Source organism: Parambassis ranga, chromosome 5, assembly GCF_900634625.1.
Source record: "Parambassis ranga chromosome 5, fParRan2.1, whole genome shotgun sequence".
In the NCBI taxonomy this organism is placed as follows: domain Eukaryota; kingdom Metazoa; phylum Chordata; class Actinopteri; family Ambassidae; genus Parambassis; species Parambassis ranga.
In genome coordinates this window covers 6298682-6317229 of record NC_041026.1, presented here as the reverse complement: position 1 = coordinate 6317229, position 18548 = coordinate 6298682, and the positions used below count along the sequence as shown (strand labels likewise).

General features: G+C 41.6%; 3 protein-coding genes across 5 annotated transcripts; 2 read left to right on the top strand and 1 right to left on the bottom strand.

Moving 5' to 3' along the window:
- Positions 1-95: 95 nt before the first annotated feature.
- LOC114435563 (E3 ubiquitin/ISG15 ligase TRIM25) lies at positions 96-11325 on the top strand. 2 transcript variants are annotated; one of them, XM_028405323.1, is made up of 8 exons: positions 96-434; positions 7349-8060; positions 8313-8421; positions 8895-8990; positions 9108-9341; positions 9827-9849; positions 9944-10092; positions 10185-11325. In XM_028405323.1, the coding sequence occupies exons 2-8, from the start codon at positions 7420-7422 to the stop codon at positions 10469-10471; spliced, it is 1539 nt and encodes a 512-aa protein (XP_028261124.1). In that variant the 5' UTR covers positions 96-434; positions 7349-7419; the 3' UTR covers positions 10472-11325. The 2 variants fall into 2 exon arrangements, with proteins under 2 accessions (XP_028261124.1, XP_028261123.1); XM_028405322.1 differs by having other exon boundaries at positions 8892-8990.
- A 387-nt stretch (positions 11326-11712) lies between these two features.
- Positions 11713-13813, top strand: mrpl48 (mitochondrial ribosomal protein L48). Of its 2 annotated transcripts, none has more exons than XM_028405330.1 (8): positions 11713-11889; positions 12377-12429; positions 12505-12536; positions 12624-12709; positions 12798-12970; positions 13152-13254; positions 13335-13424; positions 13607-13813. In XM_028405330.1, exons 1-8 carry the CDS (start codon positions 11869-11871, stop codon positions 13682-13684), a joined length of 636 nt encoding a protein of 211 aa, XP_028261131.1. In that variant the 5' UTR covers positions 11713-11868; the 3' UTR covers positions 13685-13813. The 2 variants fall into 2 exon arrangements, with proteins under 2 accessions (XP_028261131.1, XP_028261130.1); XM_028405329.1 differs by having other exon boundaries at positions 12371-12429.
- Positions 13810-17760, bottom strand: LOC114435560 (sterile alpha motif domain-containing protein 9). Its single transcript, XM_028405319.1, has 3 exons — positions 17693-17760; positions 14532-17276; positions 13810-14267 (listed from the first exon to the last, which is right to left on the bottom strand). Exons 2-3 carry the CDS (start codon positions 17251-17253, stop codon positions 14200-14202), a joined length of 2790 nt encoding a protein of 929 aa, XP_028261120.1. The 5' UTR covers positions 17254-17276; positions 17693-17760; the 3' UTR covers positions 13810-14199.
- Positions 17761-18548: the final 788 nt, after the last annotated feature.

Genomic DNA, 18548 nt, shown 5'->3' with positions numbered 1-18548 from the left:
TAATTTGCATTAACCGGGTATTCACCTAACCGTGCACACATTCGTAACTCGAACTTTCCGAGCCGCCGTGAATGCAGCATTTTCCCCGCAGCAGCAGCAGGCTGCTCGCCGTCAGTTCACGGACTGTCCGTGTGTCGGCCGCTCACCTGAGCGTCCATTCAGCCTTTGTGTGTCAATTAACGGAACCCTCCAGAAGAAGAAGAGCCTAACAGGCCGGCGACTGGAACATTTCCTCGGAGTAGACTGGACTGTTTTGCGGGACACAAACGACCAGAGCTAACCGGTAACATCATGTTAGCCCGAGCACGACAGGTGCACCGCGGCATCCAGATTTGAGACCTTAGCCTCTTCTCTGACGACACGGACGGACTTTAGCGCTCCGGAAATCCCTGTTTCATCTGACGGACACCCTTAAGTGTCTACACACCGTTAGGGTAAGTGTGTGTGTGTGTGTGTGTGTGTGTGTGTTGTTTTGCTTTAGCCTCCAACAGCAACAACATCCACTCAACCAGCGGAGATTAGTGCAGAAGCAAGTTAGCTAATTGTTAGTTGACCCCTTAACGGACAGCCCGGAATAACACGGACCGTGGTGGTTTAAACGAAGGGGAGGCTGTTAATGTCACATTACAGGCCTGTGTGTGTGTGTTCTGCTCATATCTGAGGTCGCAGGCTTGAATCGATCTGTTTTGAATCGCTGTGTTTGAACTAGCAGGCCGAACAGTGCACAGCTTTTACTTTCACTTGTGTATTTCACTGAAGCTCAGACAGGATGAAGAAATCAGTCTCACATATACAAGACACTTAAAAAAGGGTCAAATGTACCCATAATTCTGTGTATTTCTATTTCCCCCCTGAGCTAATGACTGTGAAATGATAAGAAATTGTGAAAATGGCCCAGTTATAGTGTTTGATTTATAAACCAGATACACAAAATCCATCTGTAACCCCACCAGAACTGATGATATCCACATTTTGCATCATCACCTGTTTGATTTTTATATAGTTTTTTGTTTCTAGTGTTGTCACATATACATAATCTTAGGTTAACTTAACATTCCTTTAATGGTTAGAATGGTCTCTTAAAATCACATTTTAGACGTGGCACTAAATGTAAAAATGACAAACTAATGTAAAAAAAACAATTTTTGTGTGTCACACATTTTTTTTGATCACATATTACCTATATATAATAATAAAAATGATGCGGAGCAGCACGTTCTAAGAGGTTCAACGTCTTGTCACCATAAGCTGGAGTACGAAGAAAGCCGAAGAAAGCCGAAGAGAGCGCGACGAGGCCACAACGCTGGCTACAGCTGTAGTATATAGTGTCGTGCATGCGTACGCGACATGCATTAGGTGTGAAGTGTGGCGCGTTGGTTGTTGCCATAGTAACGGAATGTTTGCTCGGATCAAAGGAATGAACTCTGACGATCTTTATTTATTGACTCCACAGCAAGATAGGAAAGCATTACAACAGCGAAGCCTCCTCCAGCAGATATTGAAAAGAATTCCACTCAGCCGAGAATCTGCGGTACGTTTATTCATTGTGCTCCTTACGACCAAACAAAGCGTTTATCAGCTGCTCCTAACAAACATTCAGGTTGCTATGCATCCATGTCTCCATGGTAACAGCAGAGGAGACCTCAAAAATCCCCTGCCATTTGAAGACGGAGCTGAATTTCCAAATTCTGTATACAGGTTTTGAAGACCAAGATGTTGGAAGTATTTTAAGCTTCGAATGGTTTCTCCATCTTGTAATTTGTAGGAGTAGCATTTTGCAGACGACATGGAAAATGTTTAATATCTTTAATATTATAATATTTAGTTTGGTTGCCCAGCAACCAAACTCTTGTTCTTGTATAATAATAATAACTAGAAAAAGCATTTCCTGAAGAAAATGCAAGTTTGATTGCAGAAGCTGAAGCATTGCTTTGAACGCTTATTTGAACGATTGCTTTGAACTCTTTGAGAATAAGAAATCTGCATGTAACAGCTGAATTAATCTAAATAATATCTGAAGCAGTCATAAAACAGCTGAATTAATTTGAACAGGAGCTGAATAATTGCTTTGAACAGCAGATGAATTGTCTGATCTTGGAATAATAGCTGAGGCTTAGGGAGACTAAATGATTTTGATGTAGATATGTAGCAAACAGCTCCATAGCAATGAATATGGCACATATCATGCGTAATGATGGATAAAGACTACAAATATGGCTGCTTTGTATGCCAGTTCTGTGTGTCAGCCTGTCACCATGGTAACAGCCCTGCCTGCCTAATTAAGCCCTCTTTAAGACACCTGTGTGGTTCTCCTTTTACTCCTCTCAGGCAGATCCCATGTATTTTAATGGGGGTTGCACCCTCCGAACAACGCCTCGGTGTCTCCAAACCGAAGACTTTAGACAAAAAATAAGAACACCGTCAGAATTCCAAGAAGTTGCTCTACAACTGGTACGATTTTTATGTCTGGGATGTCGAAGATGTGGAGATGACGGCGAGTTAGAAAATATGGCAGCTCTGCTTCTCTGTTTTTGGTTTTACATTATGTCTTAATGGAAGAATGACCGGCACTCCCCCCGAACAGCTCAATTTACAGGCAAAACTGTTTGGTGTTGAGTTTTAAGAGTGACACCATCAGAACCCAGACCATTTTTCCTTCGAACTGGTGGACAAATTATCCCTGTCAGATAAAAGGTGCAGACATAGCAGCAGGATAGAAACGCAGAAACTGGTTTAATTTTTTTCCCTCCCGCACTCTAAGCGATGACATCACCCACTCTGCCTTTGAAGTCTCCACGCAATACACACTAATGTTAAACTCAGAGGAGACCTCAAAACCACTTGGTATAAAACTGTTAACCATTTGAAAACTAGAAACAGGAGAACTCTGAAAAGTAATAGCTGAAAAGAGCAGAAGAAGCTGAACATTTTGATCTTTGAATGGTTTCTGTAGCTGAAAGTATGCAGGCGCTGAAAACTTTTAAAAGTTGAAGACTCTGAAGGGCTCTCTCATAGACTTCAATGTTAAATTAATTTTATAAAACGCTTAATATTTTAAAAACTATAAATAGCTGAACTCTGAAAAGTAATAGCTGAAAAGACCTGAAAAAGCTGAACATTTTGATCTTTGAATGGTTTCTGTAGCTGAAAGTATGCCAACGCTGAAAGCTTTTAAAAGTTGAAAAATCTCTCATAGACTTCAATGTTAAATTAATTTTATAAAACGCTTAATATTTTAAAAACTATAAATAGCTGAAAAAAACTAAAAGTTGACCCATCATGTCCTCAATAAGCTGAACATTTTGACATTTGAGTGGTTTCAATAGCACAAAGTATGCCCAAGATACGCTGAGCCAAAAAGTGTACGGAAGAAAATATAATAATAATAATAACTAGAAAAAGCATTTCCTGAAGAAAATGCAAGTTTGATTGCAGAAGCTGAAGCATTGCTTTGAACGCTTATTTGAACGATTGCTTTGAACTCTTTGAGAATAAGAAATCTGCATGTAACAGCTGAATTAATCTAAATAATATCTGAAGCAGTCATAAAACAGCTGAATTAATCTGAATAGGAGCTGAATAATTGCTTTGAACAGCAGATGAATTGTCTGATCTTGGAATAATAGCTGAGGCTTAGGGAGACTAAATGATTTTGATGTAGATATGTAGCAAACAGCTCCATAGCAATGAATATGGCACATATCATGCGTAATGATGGATAAAGACTACAAATATGGCTGCTTTGTATGCCAGTTCTGTGTGTCAGCCTGTCACCATGGTAACAGCCCTGCCTGCCTAATTAAGCCCTCTTTAAGACACCTGTGTGGTTCTCCTTTTACTCCTCTCAGGCAGATCCCATGTATTTTAATGGGGGTTGCACCCTCCGAACAACGCCTCGGTGTCTCCAAACCGAAGACTTTAGACAAAAAATAAGAACACCGTCAGAATTCCAAGAAGTTGCTCTACAACTGGTACGATTTTTATGTCTGGGATGTCGAAGATGTGGAGATGACGGCGAGTTAGAAAATATGGCAGCTCTGCTTCTCTGTTTTTGGTTTTACATTATGTCTTAATGGAAGAATGACCGGCACTCCCCCCGAACAGCTCAATTTACAGGCAAAACTGTTTGGTGTTGAGTTTTAAGAGTGACACCATCAGAACCCAGACCATTTTTCCTTCGAACTGGTGGACAAATTATCCCTGTCAGATAAAAGGTGCAGACATAGCAGCAGGATAGAAACGCAGAAACTGGTTTAATTTTTTTCCCTCCCGCACTCTAAGCGATGACATCACCCACTCTGCCTTTGAAGTCTCCACGCAATACACACTAATGTTAAACTCAGAGGAGACCTCAAAACCACTTGGTATAAAACTGTTAACCATTTGAAAACTAGAAACAGGAGAACTCTGAAAAGTAATAGCTGAAAAGAGCAGAAGAAGCTGAACATTTTGATCTTTGAATGGTTTCTGTAGCTGAAAGTATGCAGGCGCTGAAAACTTTTAAAAGTTGAAGACTCTGAAGGGCTCTCTCATAGACTTCAATGTTAAATTAATTTTATAAAACGCTTAATATTTTAAAAACTATAAATAGCTGAACTCTGAAAAGTAATAGCTGAAAAGACCTGAAAAAGCTGAACATTTTGATCTTTGAATGGTTTCTGTAGCTGAAAGTATGCCAACGCTGAAAGCTTTTAAAAGTTGAAAAATCTCTCATAGACTTCAATGTTAAATTAATTTTATAAAACGCTTAATATTTTAAAAACTATAAATAGCTGAAAAAAACTAAAAGTTGACCCATCATGTCCTCAATAAGCTGAACATTTTGACATTTGAACGGTTTCAATAGCACAAAGTATGCCCAAGATACGCTGAGCCAAAAAGTGTACGGAAGAAAATATAATAATAATAATAATAATAATAATAAAAATAAAGAAGTAGAAGAACTAAAGTTTGATTGCTCTGCAATCAAACTAATAACTAGAAAAAGCATTTCCTGAAGAAAATGCAAGTTTGATTGCAGAAGCTGAAGCATTGCTTTGAACGCTTATTTGAACGATTGCTTTGAACTCTTTGAGAATAAGAAATCTGCATGTAACAGCTGAATTAATCTAAATAATATCTGAAGCAGTCATAAAACAGCTGAATTAATCTGAATAGGAGCTGAATAATTGCTTTGAACAGCAGGTGAATTGTCTGATCTTGGAATAATAGCTGAGGCTTAGGGAGACTAAATGATTTTGATGTAGATATGTAGCAAACAGCTCCATAGCAATGAATATGGCACATATCATGCGTAATGATGGATAAAGACTACAAATATGGCTGCTTTGTATGCCAGTTCTGTGTGTCAGCCTGTCACCATGGTAACAGCCCTGCCTGCCTAATTAAGCCCTCTTTAAGACACCTGTGTGGTTCTCCTTTTACTCCTCTCAGGCAGATCCCATGTATTTTAATGGGGGTTGCACCCTCCGAACAGCGCCTCGGTGTCTCCAAACCGAAGACTTTAGACAAAAAATAAGAACACCGTCAGAATTCCAAGAAGTTGCTCTACAACTGGTACGATTTTTATGTCTGGGATGTCGAAGATGTGGAGATGGCGGCGAGTTAGAAAATATGGCAGCTCTGCTTCTCTGTTTTTGGTTTTACATTATGTCTTAATGGAAGAATGACCAGCACTCCCCCCGAACAGCTCAATTTACAGGCAAAACTGTTTGGTGTTGAGTTTTAAGAGTGACACCATCAGAACCCAGACCATTTTTCCTTCGAACTGGTGGACAAATTATCCCTGTCAGATAAAAGGTGCAGACATAGCAGCAGGATAGAAACGCAGAAACTGGTTTAATTTTTTTCCCTCCCGCACTCTGAGCGATGACATCACCCACTCTGCCTTTGAAGTCTCCACGCAATACACACTAATGTTAAACTCAGAGGAGACCTCAAAACCACTTGGTATAAAACTGTTAACCATTTGAAAACTAGAAACAGGAGAACTCTGAAAAGTAATAGCTGAAAAGAGCAGAAGAAGCTGAACATTTTGATCTTTGAATGGTTTCTGTAGCTGAAAGTATGCAGGCGCTGAAAACTTTTAAAAGTTGAAGACTCTGAAGGGCTCTCTCATAGACTTCAATGTTAAATTAATTTTATAAAACGCTTAATATTTTAAAAACTATAAATAGCTGAACTCTGAAAAGTAATAGCTGAAAAGACCTGAAAAAGCTGAACATTTTGATCTTTGAATGGTTTCTGTAGCTGAAAGTATGCCAACGCTGAAAGCTTTTAAAAGTTGAAAAATCTCTCATAGACTTCAATGTTAAATTAATTTTATAAAACGCTTAATATTTTAAAAACTATAAATAGCTGAAAAAAACTAAAAGTTGACCCATCATGTCCTCAATAAGCTGAACATTTTGACATTTGAACGGTTTCAATAGCACAAAGTATGCCCAAGATACGCTGAGCCAAAAAGTGTACGGAAGAAAATATAATAATAATAATAATAATAATAAAAATAAAGAAGTAGAAGAACTAAAGTTTGATTGCTCTGCAATCAAACTAATAATAATAAAAATAAAGAAGTAGAAGAACTAAAGTTTGATTGCTCTGCAATCAAACTAATAATAATAAAGACGTAGAAGAGTTGCTGGGCAACCAAACTAATTAGCATTATGTAAGAAAAATCTGATGCATTCTGTTATTATTATAATAATATGTGTGCTTTGAATTTTGAAAGAAGCCAAGGTCTGTTATGCAGAACCAGCATGGCGTAATCAGTGACCTCTGATTGGTCAGTTGCTTTTTTAGTTTGATTGCCGTTGCTAGGCAACTATCAAAATGTTCATCTCACAGAGGACATTCCTTCAACGAGGGTCATCTGCCAAATGTATCTCCTCCTACAAATTTCAAGCTACAGACTCCATTTTAGTCTTAAAACGCTCGTTAGATGCTGCTCTATCAAACTTGTATTCAGAATTTTCTAATTCCGAATCATTTCCGCACGCCAGGCTCTCAAAGTTGGAGTGGTTTTTGAGGTCTCCTCTGCTGTTACCATGGTGACAGGCTGACACACAGAGGCATACAAAGCTCCAGCAATTCAGAGCAATCCTTCACATCAGCCTTCAAAGCAACGCTTCAGCTGCAGCAATCAAATTTGCATTTTCTTCAGGAAATGCCCTTTTCTAGTGTAATATGCTGTTTCTGAAGAGCAGGTTGCTATGTATAACGGACTGTTGCTATGGACACAGCTCTGGTCTACAGACTAGAAGTCTGGTCAATTTGAAACTAGCAGGTTTTCTGTTGAACTAATCCATTGGCAAAATTTTAAAGATAATCCTTTGTCTTTTTTTCTCAGTGGCCTCACGTCAGCTTTGGGAAACCTTTTCCCCCCACTACCCTTCTCTTTCTCATCATCTGAACACCAACATGGCCTCAGCCCAGTTGGAGCAGTCCAGCGTCCTGCAGGAGGAGCTCACCTGCCCCGTCTGCCTGGACTTGTACCGCGATCCCCATTTGCTCCCTTGCGGTCACAACTTCTGCAAGACCTGCCTCGATCGCCTGAAGCGGCAGGCGGACAGAGGTCGCCTTCGCTGTCCCGAGTGCCGTGACAGCCACCGCTGTGGCACCAACTTTCAGAAAAACTTCAAACTTGCCAATATTGCCGATGACTACCGTCACAGGCGCAGAGCTAACGCCGCTGCCGCCACAGCTTTAAAGTCCAGGGAGCTGCTGTCGTCTTCTCTGGCAGGGCTGCAAAGCCTGAGTGCGTTTGCTGTGCCGTGTGACTACTGCCCTTCAGTCGCTGCAGACGTGTCAGGCGTGAGCGCTGGCGGGGACAGACCTTCAGCTGCTTCTATTTCTCAGGAATGCAGTGACAAGCAGGGAGCTGCTGCTGCTGCTGCTGCTTCGATGTTTGCGGTCAAGACGTGCCTGAAGTGCGAGGTGTCGATGTGCCAGGAGCACGTAAAGCCACACCTGGAGCTACCGGCCTTTCGCGAGCATCCTCTCACAGAACCGATGAATGACTTTTGGAAGAGGAAGTGCCCAGATCATGATGAGATATACAGGTAATGAATAAATAAACAAACAGTAGTCAGTGCTTGTTAACTGATGCCTCCCAAATACTCACTGATTAATTAAAAATCATAAATTAAAGCCACAAGCTGATGCCACTGAGGCTCTTTCAAGGCTAGCAAGTAGCAGTTAGCATCCAGGACCAGCTTAGATGAGTAGCCAGCTGAAACTTACTGATTTCCAGTGAGTGTGTATCCATGTTTGATGTGTCTGATCCCCATTTTTTATTTGTTACGACCCTCCAGATACTACTGCTTAGATGACAAGATGTGTGTGTGTAACGCCTGCACCATAGAGGGAGGACACGCTGGACACACAATCAAGACCCTGAAAAACACCATGAAAGATCTGAAGGTAGGCCTCTCAGGCTCAGAAAGAGCCTGGAGCTTTGTATCCTGGCCTTTTCCTGGCTTAAACAAAGTGATGAATCTGGAATCCTGATGAATGAGTGTTGTCTGTGTGTGAGTGTTTAAAGAGAGTCACATGACTCTGTGAGCTCTCCACAGTGGAGCTAGATTCACTTCCTGTTCTTTCATGCTTCTGAACAGAGTGTGAGAGGCTTCTAGTTCACCGCTGTCAATGCTCAGCCCACAACGTGTGAGAGAATGTACGCTCATTCGGAAGTGTGTGTGCAGGCTGTAAAATGCAAGTAGTTAAACACTGATGATGTCATTACTTCTTGACTACTGAAAAACAAAGAGGTGATATGTATATACCAGAAGGCTTTAGTTGAGAGTTTAGTGATCAATCCTGTCTCCCACCCCTGTGTTTGAAAGTCTTTTGTGGATTTCTCGTGTTCCATTTAACACTTTGTTTGGGTTCAGCAGGGGACGTTGGACAAGCAGCTGTACAGGGTGGAGAGGAAGTACAGCATGGCGGAGAAAAAGCTGCAGGAGCAGAAGGAGAAGGAGAGACAGAACAGGGTAAAATGTGCATCCTTAGATATTAAATAGCTCGTAGTAATCCCTTTTTTTTTAAAAATTTGAAACGTGAAAATCTTCAGTAATGTAACTGCTTTTGTGAAAATCTTGATCTTGTAGAAGTTCTTGGACGACGCCGAGCAGTGCCTAACCAGACTGGGTGAGGAGATGAAGGCCAAAGTGCTCCGCTTCGTCGTCCGACTGCAAGAATGCACGCGCACTCACTACGACACCAACGGGCTGGCCATCCAGAAGAACACCACCAAAATCTGCCAGGACAAGGCCCGTCTGCAGGAAGTCCGCTGCGGCATCGAAGGCCTCATGCAGGAAAACGACCCCTTCCGCTTCGTCGAGGTGAGACGCAGCACTGTCCCAGAGGTTCGCTGAAATGTTTCAGATAGGGATGTCCCGATCAGGTTTTTTTGCCCTCGAGTCCGAGTCATTTGATTTTGAGTCCCGATCCGATACTTTCAGGATTCTCTATAAAGGCAAATAGCAACTCGCTTGTTGCACAGAAGGCGTTAACTTTGAGAGCCCTAATAAGTATATATCCGAGTCCTGATCGGGAGGTAATGTCCGATTCCGATCGAGTCTGAAATCACGTAATCGGGCCTGATTTCCGATCACGTGATCGGATCGGGACATCCCTAGTTTCTGATTTGTTTTTTTTTGTCGTGCGACTGCTGGGCGCAGTCACGGCTTCCATGTGGTGCCAAAATCTACGTTAAAGCACAGATTTGATTATATTTCCCAACGTGTGCAGGGGCCACAAATGATGCATTCAGGTACCATCAGGTACCAATGTTTGTAATCAAACATCTGTTTGGTCTTTTTTTCAGGCATACAAGACGACAGGAAAACAGTAAGTACTGCTGCTGTGTCTGAGGATTTAAATTCAGACATTTATTAGTGTCCAACTGCATGTATTGATCCATATTGTGTGTGTGTGTGTTTAGGTGCCGCAGACAGCTAAGAAAAAACATGTTCTACCCAGAGTACGTTGACATGGACACGGAAGTTATTGGAGTGATGATGGAGGAAGAAATGAGGAAATTCCTGGAAGAGGAGCTGATGTGTCACGTTTCTTCTGCCATTAATTCGCTCTGTAAGACACGCTCAATCCCGTCAAACACACAGGAGCTACAAACCTACCTGACACACAGAGTTTCACTTTTTTTTACCTTGTCCGCCCTCCAGGCCATCTTTCTGATCTGGAGGAGGAGGAGGAGGAGCAGGAAGATAACGAGGAAGAGGCTGCGGAGGAGGAGGAGGACGACGACGACCTGGACGACAGCAGCGAGGAGGAGATGAGGAGCGACGGGGAGGAGGAGGACGAGGAAGATGAGGAGGAGGAAGAGGATGTACATGATCAGAATGACCTAAATGATGACCTCTTCAGCCCGGGGGAGGAGGAGGAGGAAGAGGAGGAAGATGATGACGGGGACGAGGATGGAGACGAGGATGAGGAAGAGAGGGGAGTTTGATCGAAGATCTAAAATAATATATTTTTACATCTAATACAGCACTTTGAACTGTGGGGGAATGCTGCAGGTGTTTCCACATCTGTGGCATCTTTGAATGTACGATAACAGGCCACATTTGCCTCAGACAATATTCAGAGAATCTCAGTCTAACCCAGAGTTTTCATACAGTGACACAGACCTAAGGGTACTTTGTTTAATGAAGAAGTTGAATGTATACTGTGGTGACACAATTCAAACTTTTGCATGTCTGTGATGCCCGATTTTCTAGCGCTTTTGGTAAAAAGAAAATCCAAACTTACTGATTTGATCTGATTTAATGTGAATTTTGGATAAAAACTGGTGCAGAGAAAGGTTGGTCACAGACGGACTGCTTTCCGTCAGTTACAAAAGAACAATTTGTTGAGTTTTCCATCACCGCAGAAAGCCTTTTGATCTTGAAACAGTATTGACCCTCAAACGGACGAGCACCGGGCGTAAGTGTGGAATGGTTTCATGTTGCAGATGAACACTGCGAGCCAAAGAGGAAGGATGTGTTTGAGGCTCTGTATGTGCATGGCATGACTTTAAAATACATGACACCACTTTACATGGACTAGACCAATGCTTTACATTGCTATGTTTGAAAGCTGTTCATTTCTTTTTTAAGAAAGTTAAACGTTCCTATGCATACTTCATACATTTAAAAAAAAAAGAAAAAGATATCAGTTTCAGGTGATGTGGAATTTTGCACTTTACTAATGTTATGATAATGGGCCTGAAACAGTGAATGTCAGAGGTTGAGTTTCCTTTTGATATGAATGTTTTATTTGAGCGGCCAAACTGAAATTGTTAATAATAATAATAAAGTCAGCAGAATGCGCACAGATGTCATGTTGTCCCTGTGGTGTCTGTGGTGATGGAGTAGTCTGCTGGAACATATGAAACTGTGAAACTGACACATGTAATCAAAGTATAATTTAAAAAACACACCTTTGCCAAGTGTTTGATGGATTACTGCGACTGCTAGTAGGTGGAAAAAATCTTTACTGTTTTGATAATAAAGAACAAAAGAAGGAACAAACGGTCAAAAATATATAGAAACAAAAAAAATGACCACGATTAAAATAATAAGTAATAAATTACTTGTTGTTCTGTAAGAGATTCTTTAAAAAAAAAAAAACAGACGGAATGTTTCCCGGACGATCACTTTTTGGCCGGAACACCGGAACGTTCACTTTAATGCGCTGTGCCGACGGACGTAATATACGGACGGACCGACTTCCGGCAGACCACTTCCGGCGTCTGCATGTGTCGGTGGATGGTGTTTTCTTCACGTTACAAGCAGTTTAATAACAGAATTTCTTCGTCGACACACCGAACGTGTTCGCGTTAAACTGCCGACAAAGAGCGGGCGAGTCATGTATCCGGTTCTCAGAAAGGTGACGTCACGTCTTGTTTTCTCTAAATGTTTGGTTCCCTCCCAGAGGTCACAGCGTAGAGCTTCGATGCTAGCTGGCGGCATTCAGTCGCTCTGCTCCATTAATGTGAATCAAACAGCGGATAAGACTAATAATAACACATACAAGTGATGTTTAAAACATGTTAAAATGTTCAAGTCAGTTTAAAACACCAGAGTGGAGGCAGCAGGGCCCCTCAGGATCTGACAGCTGTTAGCAGAATGTTAGCATGTTGTGCACAAACAGATGTGTACAGTAGTATAGTGTAATAGCTAAAACCAAATCATTCACTCCTATTGACAGGGGACTGTCTCATGAGCGCCCCCTTGGTAGGTAAGCGCTGTCTGGTACTCTTACAGTTAGTCTGAATGCAGGTTTGGTGGTGCTGTTATATCCAAAGAACTCCATGCATCTTGTGCTGCATGATGTCGTTTTAAAGCTGATGTTGTTGTGTCTGGTTCAGTTGCAGGTGTCAATCACACAACAGGCATTTGTGTTGAATCCAGCACTGACGGTGTGCCGGTAAGTCTTCACTTTGTTTTCTGAACATGGGAATGTAAACATTTGAGGTAAAGACTAATACTGTAATCCTTAAAGGGCCAGACCATCTGTCCAGCATCCTGTTTGGTGTAAGTGTTAACAGAAATACTCAACTACATGTTGACGGCAGTGGACGCTCAGTGCTACAGAATAAATGTATACTTGTTCTCTTTAAGGCACCGATTCTGTAAATGAAAGACAGTACAGGAGCATGCCAACCCACGGGATTGGCAGGTGGAAGTATCTGTTACCTAAACGACAAGTAAGACTCCTTAAATGGTTGCATGCAAGGACGGGTATTAAATCACAAGTTTTAATAGTATGTTCATGATTTTTTTTTAATATTTTAGTCAAAAGAAAAGAAAAAGAAAGGCCGACAAATGAGACCGATCGTAGCAGCGACAGATACGGCCTATGGGACTCTGAATGTGATGGTGTCGGGATACGATATGACACTGGTGGAGCATTACTCGCAGTACATCCACAATCTGTGCCACCGGCTCGGCATCAAAGTGTCAGAAAGGTGAGAAAACATCCGCAGGTCCGAGACCGATGCGAGGTCTTCCGTACGACATGTGATCTCAGTTGTCAGTTCAAGCTTCCAGTTCAATTAAAACCGTCCTTTGTAGTTATTTTTACGCTCCATCTACAAGGAAAGCTTTGCTTATTTTGAAGCTTTAATTAATATTTTTACCGCTGCTCAGCTACGCTTTGCCAACAAAGAGCACAGAGGTCATGCTGATGCAAGAGGTCGGCACCAAGATGTACGTGGACGCTGTTCTGAAGACGCATGAACGAATCGTGCAGGTAAAAAGGGCTTCAAGCCTCCTCCGCTCACTGCAGACTTTTTTAAATGGCTGGTTGACAGTGATTCTTTGTTCGTCTAGTTGAGCAGTCTGAATACTACACTGTGTCCCGTCTTCATGGAGGTGCTTTTAAAGACTCAACCTGAGGGGGTCCAGCTTTCTGTGAATGAGGTGGGTTCAGGTTGGATGAATGCTCTCACTGAAGCAGTCCTGCTTACACAGGACTAGATCCAATTTACATTGAGACAGATGTGTAACTATATATCAGACAAAATTAACACATTTATTAACCAGCACAACCGCACAATAACATTTTCTATAATCCACCTCTCTCCTCCCCGTTTACTTCTCAGCACACCGAGGATCAGTTCAAGGCTCGATTCAAGGCACGTCCAGAGCTGGAGGGGCTCATTGCTCAGATCAATCATTAGGACACTGACACATCTCCAAAATTTCCAAAACTCTGTTTATTTATTAACTCTCATTCCTCAGTTTAAATGCTGTTAAAGTAGTAAGTCTGTCAACTTTTGTGTGATTGAAAATAAAACCCGTTTTCACCAGTAATGCCTCAGATTTGGTCATTTAGCAACAGAAACATAACAAAATACATAAACAATGTGTCCTTACTACAATTAAGAATCCCTGATAAACCACCTCAGATCTGTCACACATAATATATTTATGTTTGTGTCTTTAACAATGTTATTTGGTATACTTGACACATCAAATCACAACAATGCAAAACAGAAAAACGAATAACCGCTTAAAAATATTTTTAGTAGTTTTTCCATTGACATCAATGGTCCATAGATAAAATATAAATCCCGGTAGCGTGTGGTGTTTTCTTGTTTTTTTTACTTAAGTCCACTTAGTGACCACGACAACAACAACACAATGTTTTGTTACAAAAGTAAAGATTCACACAGTTGAGTATCGTATCTTGCATTTAAAGTGGGTCAGCTGTGGCTCCTGTAGCACCCGTTCCTCCATGGACCGTGGAAATCTGTCTGGTGGCTGTCAATAAACATCAAATAAAAAAGAAACGATATACAATGAATTTTATTGCACAAACAGTCAACATGTCTCAGATTTGAATTGTTTTGTACTAGTCTTGTAAGGCAGGGTGCCGTTAGCCTGCTCAGATAACATTTTGTTAATGAGGACAGGCTGTAAATTAGCTACCTGCCTGGTTTTGTGTTGGTTTTTTTATTTGTTAACTAATTTTTTTTATTTTCCATGGATCTGGCATTAGTTGTTTCATAATATTTAATGTCTTACTTGTGTCTGGTGTTCTGGTTTGGATGCCAAAGGCTACAGGACCTCTGACGGTGAATCCAAGGTAAAAGGAGACTTGTCGTTGTTTCCAGATGCTGTTTTTGAGATTGGCTTCCACTTCAATCTCTTTGACTCCAACAGCTGTGTACACTCTGTAGTTACGTACCACTCCATCGAGTCTGAGAAGGCGAGCTTGGATTTCTGGATTTTTGAAAATACTCTCATTTTGCCAATCTGGGTCGTTCTGGGGAGGAAGACACTGCTCCAGGGTGACTCTGTGGATCATTCTGTTCAGATGTTGGCCTTTTCCAAGAAAAAACAGAGGGCGCCGATACCTCGATCGAAAGTACTTCTGATATACATTTTCATATGCAGAGTGCATTTTCTGAATCAGCTGACTGAGGTCAAAGACACATGTAGCCTCAGTGTCTTCAGGCCAGAACAAGAGCAGGGCTACAATGAGATGTTCGGGCGACTCTTGGCGCTCTGACATTTGCTGCAGAAATCTAGTTAAATGTTTTTCTTTCATGGGGAGCGTTTCCCCTGCATTCAACAGCATGATGTGAGCAAGGATGTAGTTGACAAGAGCCGAAATCGAGTCTTTGCTTGAACAGATTTTCTCCCACTCTGTAGTTATCTCTTGCAGCTCTGATCCAGTGTGACCTCTGACAGAAGAGGAGAGTATCCCCACAAAGGTGTCAGCCTGCTGTTCTCTAAGCTTCTGGATGAGTTGAGGACATTTTGGTTTGGCGTTTTCTATTGGAGAGTATCCAACATACCTCTTGTAGCACCTTGAGGTGGAGTCAGAGATGTACGCAGGATCGTCTTTCTTTGTGCGAGGCTTTGAGTAATTCAGGTATTTATCATTAAAATCACATTTCTTCTTAACTTCACCTCTGAGGCTGTTTATCAGACCGTTGAATCTGTAGAGCTTGTTGTCTCCAAGTGATTCCAAGACCGAACACATGGACACTTCCTTTGTGAGAACTTCTCTCCACGTTTCATTTTGTTGGACGAGTTTTTCGTACAGAATGTTGCAGACTTGTAGGTAACCAAACTGCCCCCTGCAGTTGAAAAAACTTGAGACTTTAACCATGCCTTCTTCTCTCATGTTGTCCCCCTGTTCCTTCTCAGACAGCTCCTGTTCATGATTGAAAGCATCAGTGGCCTTTTTAGCCAGTTTCAATATCTCTCTTGGATTCCGATTGGATGTGTTATTGAGTTGGTTTTTATAGACTTGGCCCAGCGTATCAGCAACAAATGAATTTTGTGGATCTCTTTTCTTGGCTGTCTTTGCCCACCTTTCTGCTTGATTATATTCTTTCAGTTCTAAGTAAAAAAAGCGAGCGAGTGCTTGTGGAAAAAAAGGATTTTTCCCAAAATTTTTTGATGCCACCTTTAAAACGGATGCACTCTGAACTCCGCCCTCCTTGTTTTGAATATCTAGAATCAGCCTGGAAAACTTCTCTTGTTCCGCTTCTGTGTTATTGATCGGGCTCTCTTTTTCTCCTCTTTTGGTCAGCATGTCTTTGATAAAGCTGAGCAAATATGGAGGCACTTCTTCTTCACAAACCCATGTCAGGAAGTTTCTTGCTGTGTCGCTTCTGGTCACACCTGCATCAGTCATCACATCAGTACAACGCTGTGCAATTACAGGATGAGCCATGCGGACTCTTTTTTGGTATCTGTTGTTCTGCTGGAAGGTGACGATGAACGGACTGAAAGGCTTCATTTGTTCCTCCAACGAACGGTTTGCGTGAGTACTATCCTCGGTTCTGAGGAATTTTAGGCACTGAGACTCCAGCAGGTATGAACCGGGCACGTAAGCGCTCAGAAGAGAAAGGAAGGCAACAAGCTGGTTCTTCAGGGGTCTCTTTGATTTTTTGATTTGTCTGAACATCTCGCATGCTTTCTCGATGTAGTTCTGAGAAAAATTTGTTCGCAATATGTTGAAACCATGAAACTGTTGGCATTTATCTCCATATCTTTTGCGAAGCTCTTCATTTTTCAGATTGAACTCTTTCATCTCTCTGTCTGAGAGTGTTTTTTTCATGATGACATATGTTTGTTCATCTCCCATCAATGCTTCTTCCATTTGTTGGATAACATGATCACTTTTTCGGATGCAGCTGAGTAAAATCAGCGGGGGCATGTGCGTGACTATATTCTGGTTAGCAATCTCTTCGAGAATGCTCTCTGGAAGATTTTCCAGCTTCTGGTCCTCCTCCACTAACAGCAGCACGGTGTTCTGGTAGTCTCGGCTGCCTGCTGTAAAAAGGTCGACCACCTGGTTTGCCACACTTGCCGTGTCCGAGGTTGATCCCGTTAAAACGGCACACCTGAAGGTTTTTCTCAAGTCCCACAGCACCTGCATGGCCAGTGTGGTTCCACCGCATCCAGACTGGTGGAAGAGTTTAACCGTTGATATCCCAGGCAGTTTTCTTTTTTTCTGAATCAGTTCCTTCAGTGTTTCATAGCCGTCCCGTTTAACTATAGGAGCCCCAGACCCATGTGACTGCACCTGTTCACTCATGTGGAAGTTTAACCAGCTGGGTGGGGCCCCCCTGTAAAAGTTTTCTTCATCTATCTGTTCAGTGAGGTTTGCATCAGATCCTTCACACTGATTTGGATGGAGAACATACAACAGTGAGAGGGAGTCTATGAATGTACCGTCCACATATATCTGTGCACCTTTAGCAGTGGACAGAGCCAGTCCGTTCGCCATCTTAGATATTCAGTGTTCTGCACCTTTGTGTTAAAACACAGAAAAGAAAGGTCAGTCACCTGTTCTACTGAGGCAGACACACCACAATAATGACAAGATTATGACAAGGATGTTTTAACTACTTTTATTTTTATTTATTCTTAGTTTAGTTGTGTGACAGGACAAAGTAAGAATGTCATTGCTCAGTGTAACCTTTGATGTGTGTAGGACAAACTTATTGATTCTTTTATCTTTTGATCTGCCACATTCAAAATCCTCTAACTCTGCTCCTTCTGGTTTTATATTTATATAGCACTTTTCAAGACACTTCACTATGGCAACAAAACTGTAAACACAGTTAAGAAATTAAAACACTGTAACATGTAAATAAACAAACCATGCAACAGGTTTCCTTTAAATTTCTTGAGGACATTTTCAGATCAGTTTAAAGTTTTCTTACCTTTCCTATCCTCTGTCCATCTGTGAAGGCTCGGTGGCTCAGTGTGAGTGCTGCTGTGTGCTGCGAAGTGAAACTGTGGAGTCATGGCTTATACAGCTGCCACACCCCCCAGAGTAGGAAGGTGGTACACTACATGCAGCCATACACAGCGGTGGATGTTGTGCATCTTACTCCTGTTTTACTTGAAATGCTCAGGGTTTCCAGTAAGAGGTGGGCGAGTTCCTGAAATGCATTGAATCCCTTTGGTGCATTATAGAGTATATGTTTAATCATTTAAACTCTTATAGAGCAGAGGTGGTAGAACTGTGCCAGCATTCTTGTAAATGTCTGTGCTGGCATCGCGTTCAAACAGCATAGGATTTCTCAGTGTTTGATTTGTTGGCAGCGAGCAAATTATGGTAATATGAAACCATATTGTTAGTTTTGTTTTATTTTCCTTGGAAACCCTAACAATGCAGCCTTGCTTCATATCAACCTGTTAGTCCTGTTCACCTGCAGATACATCAATCTGAAAGAACACATTCACTTTGATTCATTTAATGGTTGCTGGGCAGGTTTCACTCTGCACAAACAAAAGACAATTGCTGATGAAGCTGCTTGGATGAGCAGCGAAACGTCTTCTAGAAAACTCTACAAGTCCAGACGCCTTGCTTCAACCTTCTCTACGATTTGAATAGTTCTAATGCACCTCCCTATAGAAGCATGCAGCTTCTACTGGGAGCAGTGGTGGAAAGTAACTAAGTATTTGTACTTTGTTACTGTACTTAAGTAATTTTTTATGTATTTATACTTTACTTAAGTAAAAATAATGGTACATACTTTCTACTCTGACTCCATGTTGCAGCTGTTACCTGTA

What these genes read in the sequence shown, in the direction of transcription:
- LOC114435560 (XM_028405319.1), bottom strand. Translation starts at nt 17,253, where the DNA reads ATGGCGAACGGACTGGCTCTGTCCACTGCTAAAGGTGCACAGATATAT. An exon ending in AACCAGAACACCAGACACAA is followed by an intron (nt 14,268 to 14,531) that starts GTAAGACATTAA and finishes GTTTATTGACAG; the next exon opens with CCACCAGACAGATTTCCACG.
- mrpl48 (XM_028405329.1), top strand. Translation starts at nt 11,869, where the DNA reads ATGTATCCGGTTCTCAGAAAG. An exon ending in TGTCCAGCATCCTGTTTGGT is followed by an intron (nt 12,537 to 12,623) that starts GTAAGTGTTAAC and finishes GTTCTCTTTAAG; the next exon opens with GCACCGATTCTGTAAATGAA. An exon ending in GGCATCAAAGTGTCAGAAAG is followed by an intron (nt 12,971 to 13,151) that starts GTGAGAAAACAT and finishes ACCGCTGCTCAG; the next exon opens with CTACGCTTTGCCAACAAAGA.
- LOC114435563 (XM_028405322.1), top strand. Translation starts at nt 7,420, where the DNA reads ATGGCCTCAGCCCAGTTGGAGCAGTCCAGCGTCCTGCAGGAGGAGCTC. An exon ending in GATCATGATGAGATATACAG is followed by an intron (nt 8,061 to 8,312) that starts GTAATGAATAAA and finishes ACGACCCTCCAG; the next exon opens with ATACTACTGCTTAGATGACA. An exon ending in ACCCCTTCCGCTTCGTCGAG is followed by an intron (nt 9,342 to 9,826) that starts GTGAGACGCAGC and finishes TCTTTTTTTCAG; the next exon opens with GCATACAAGACGACAGGAAA.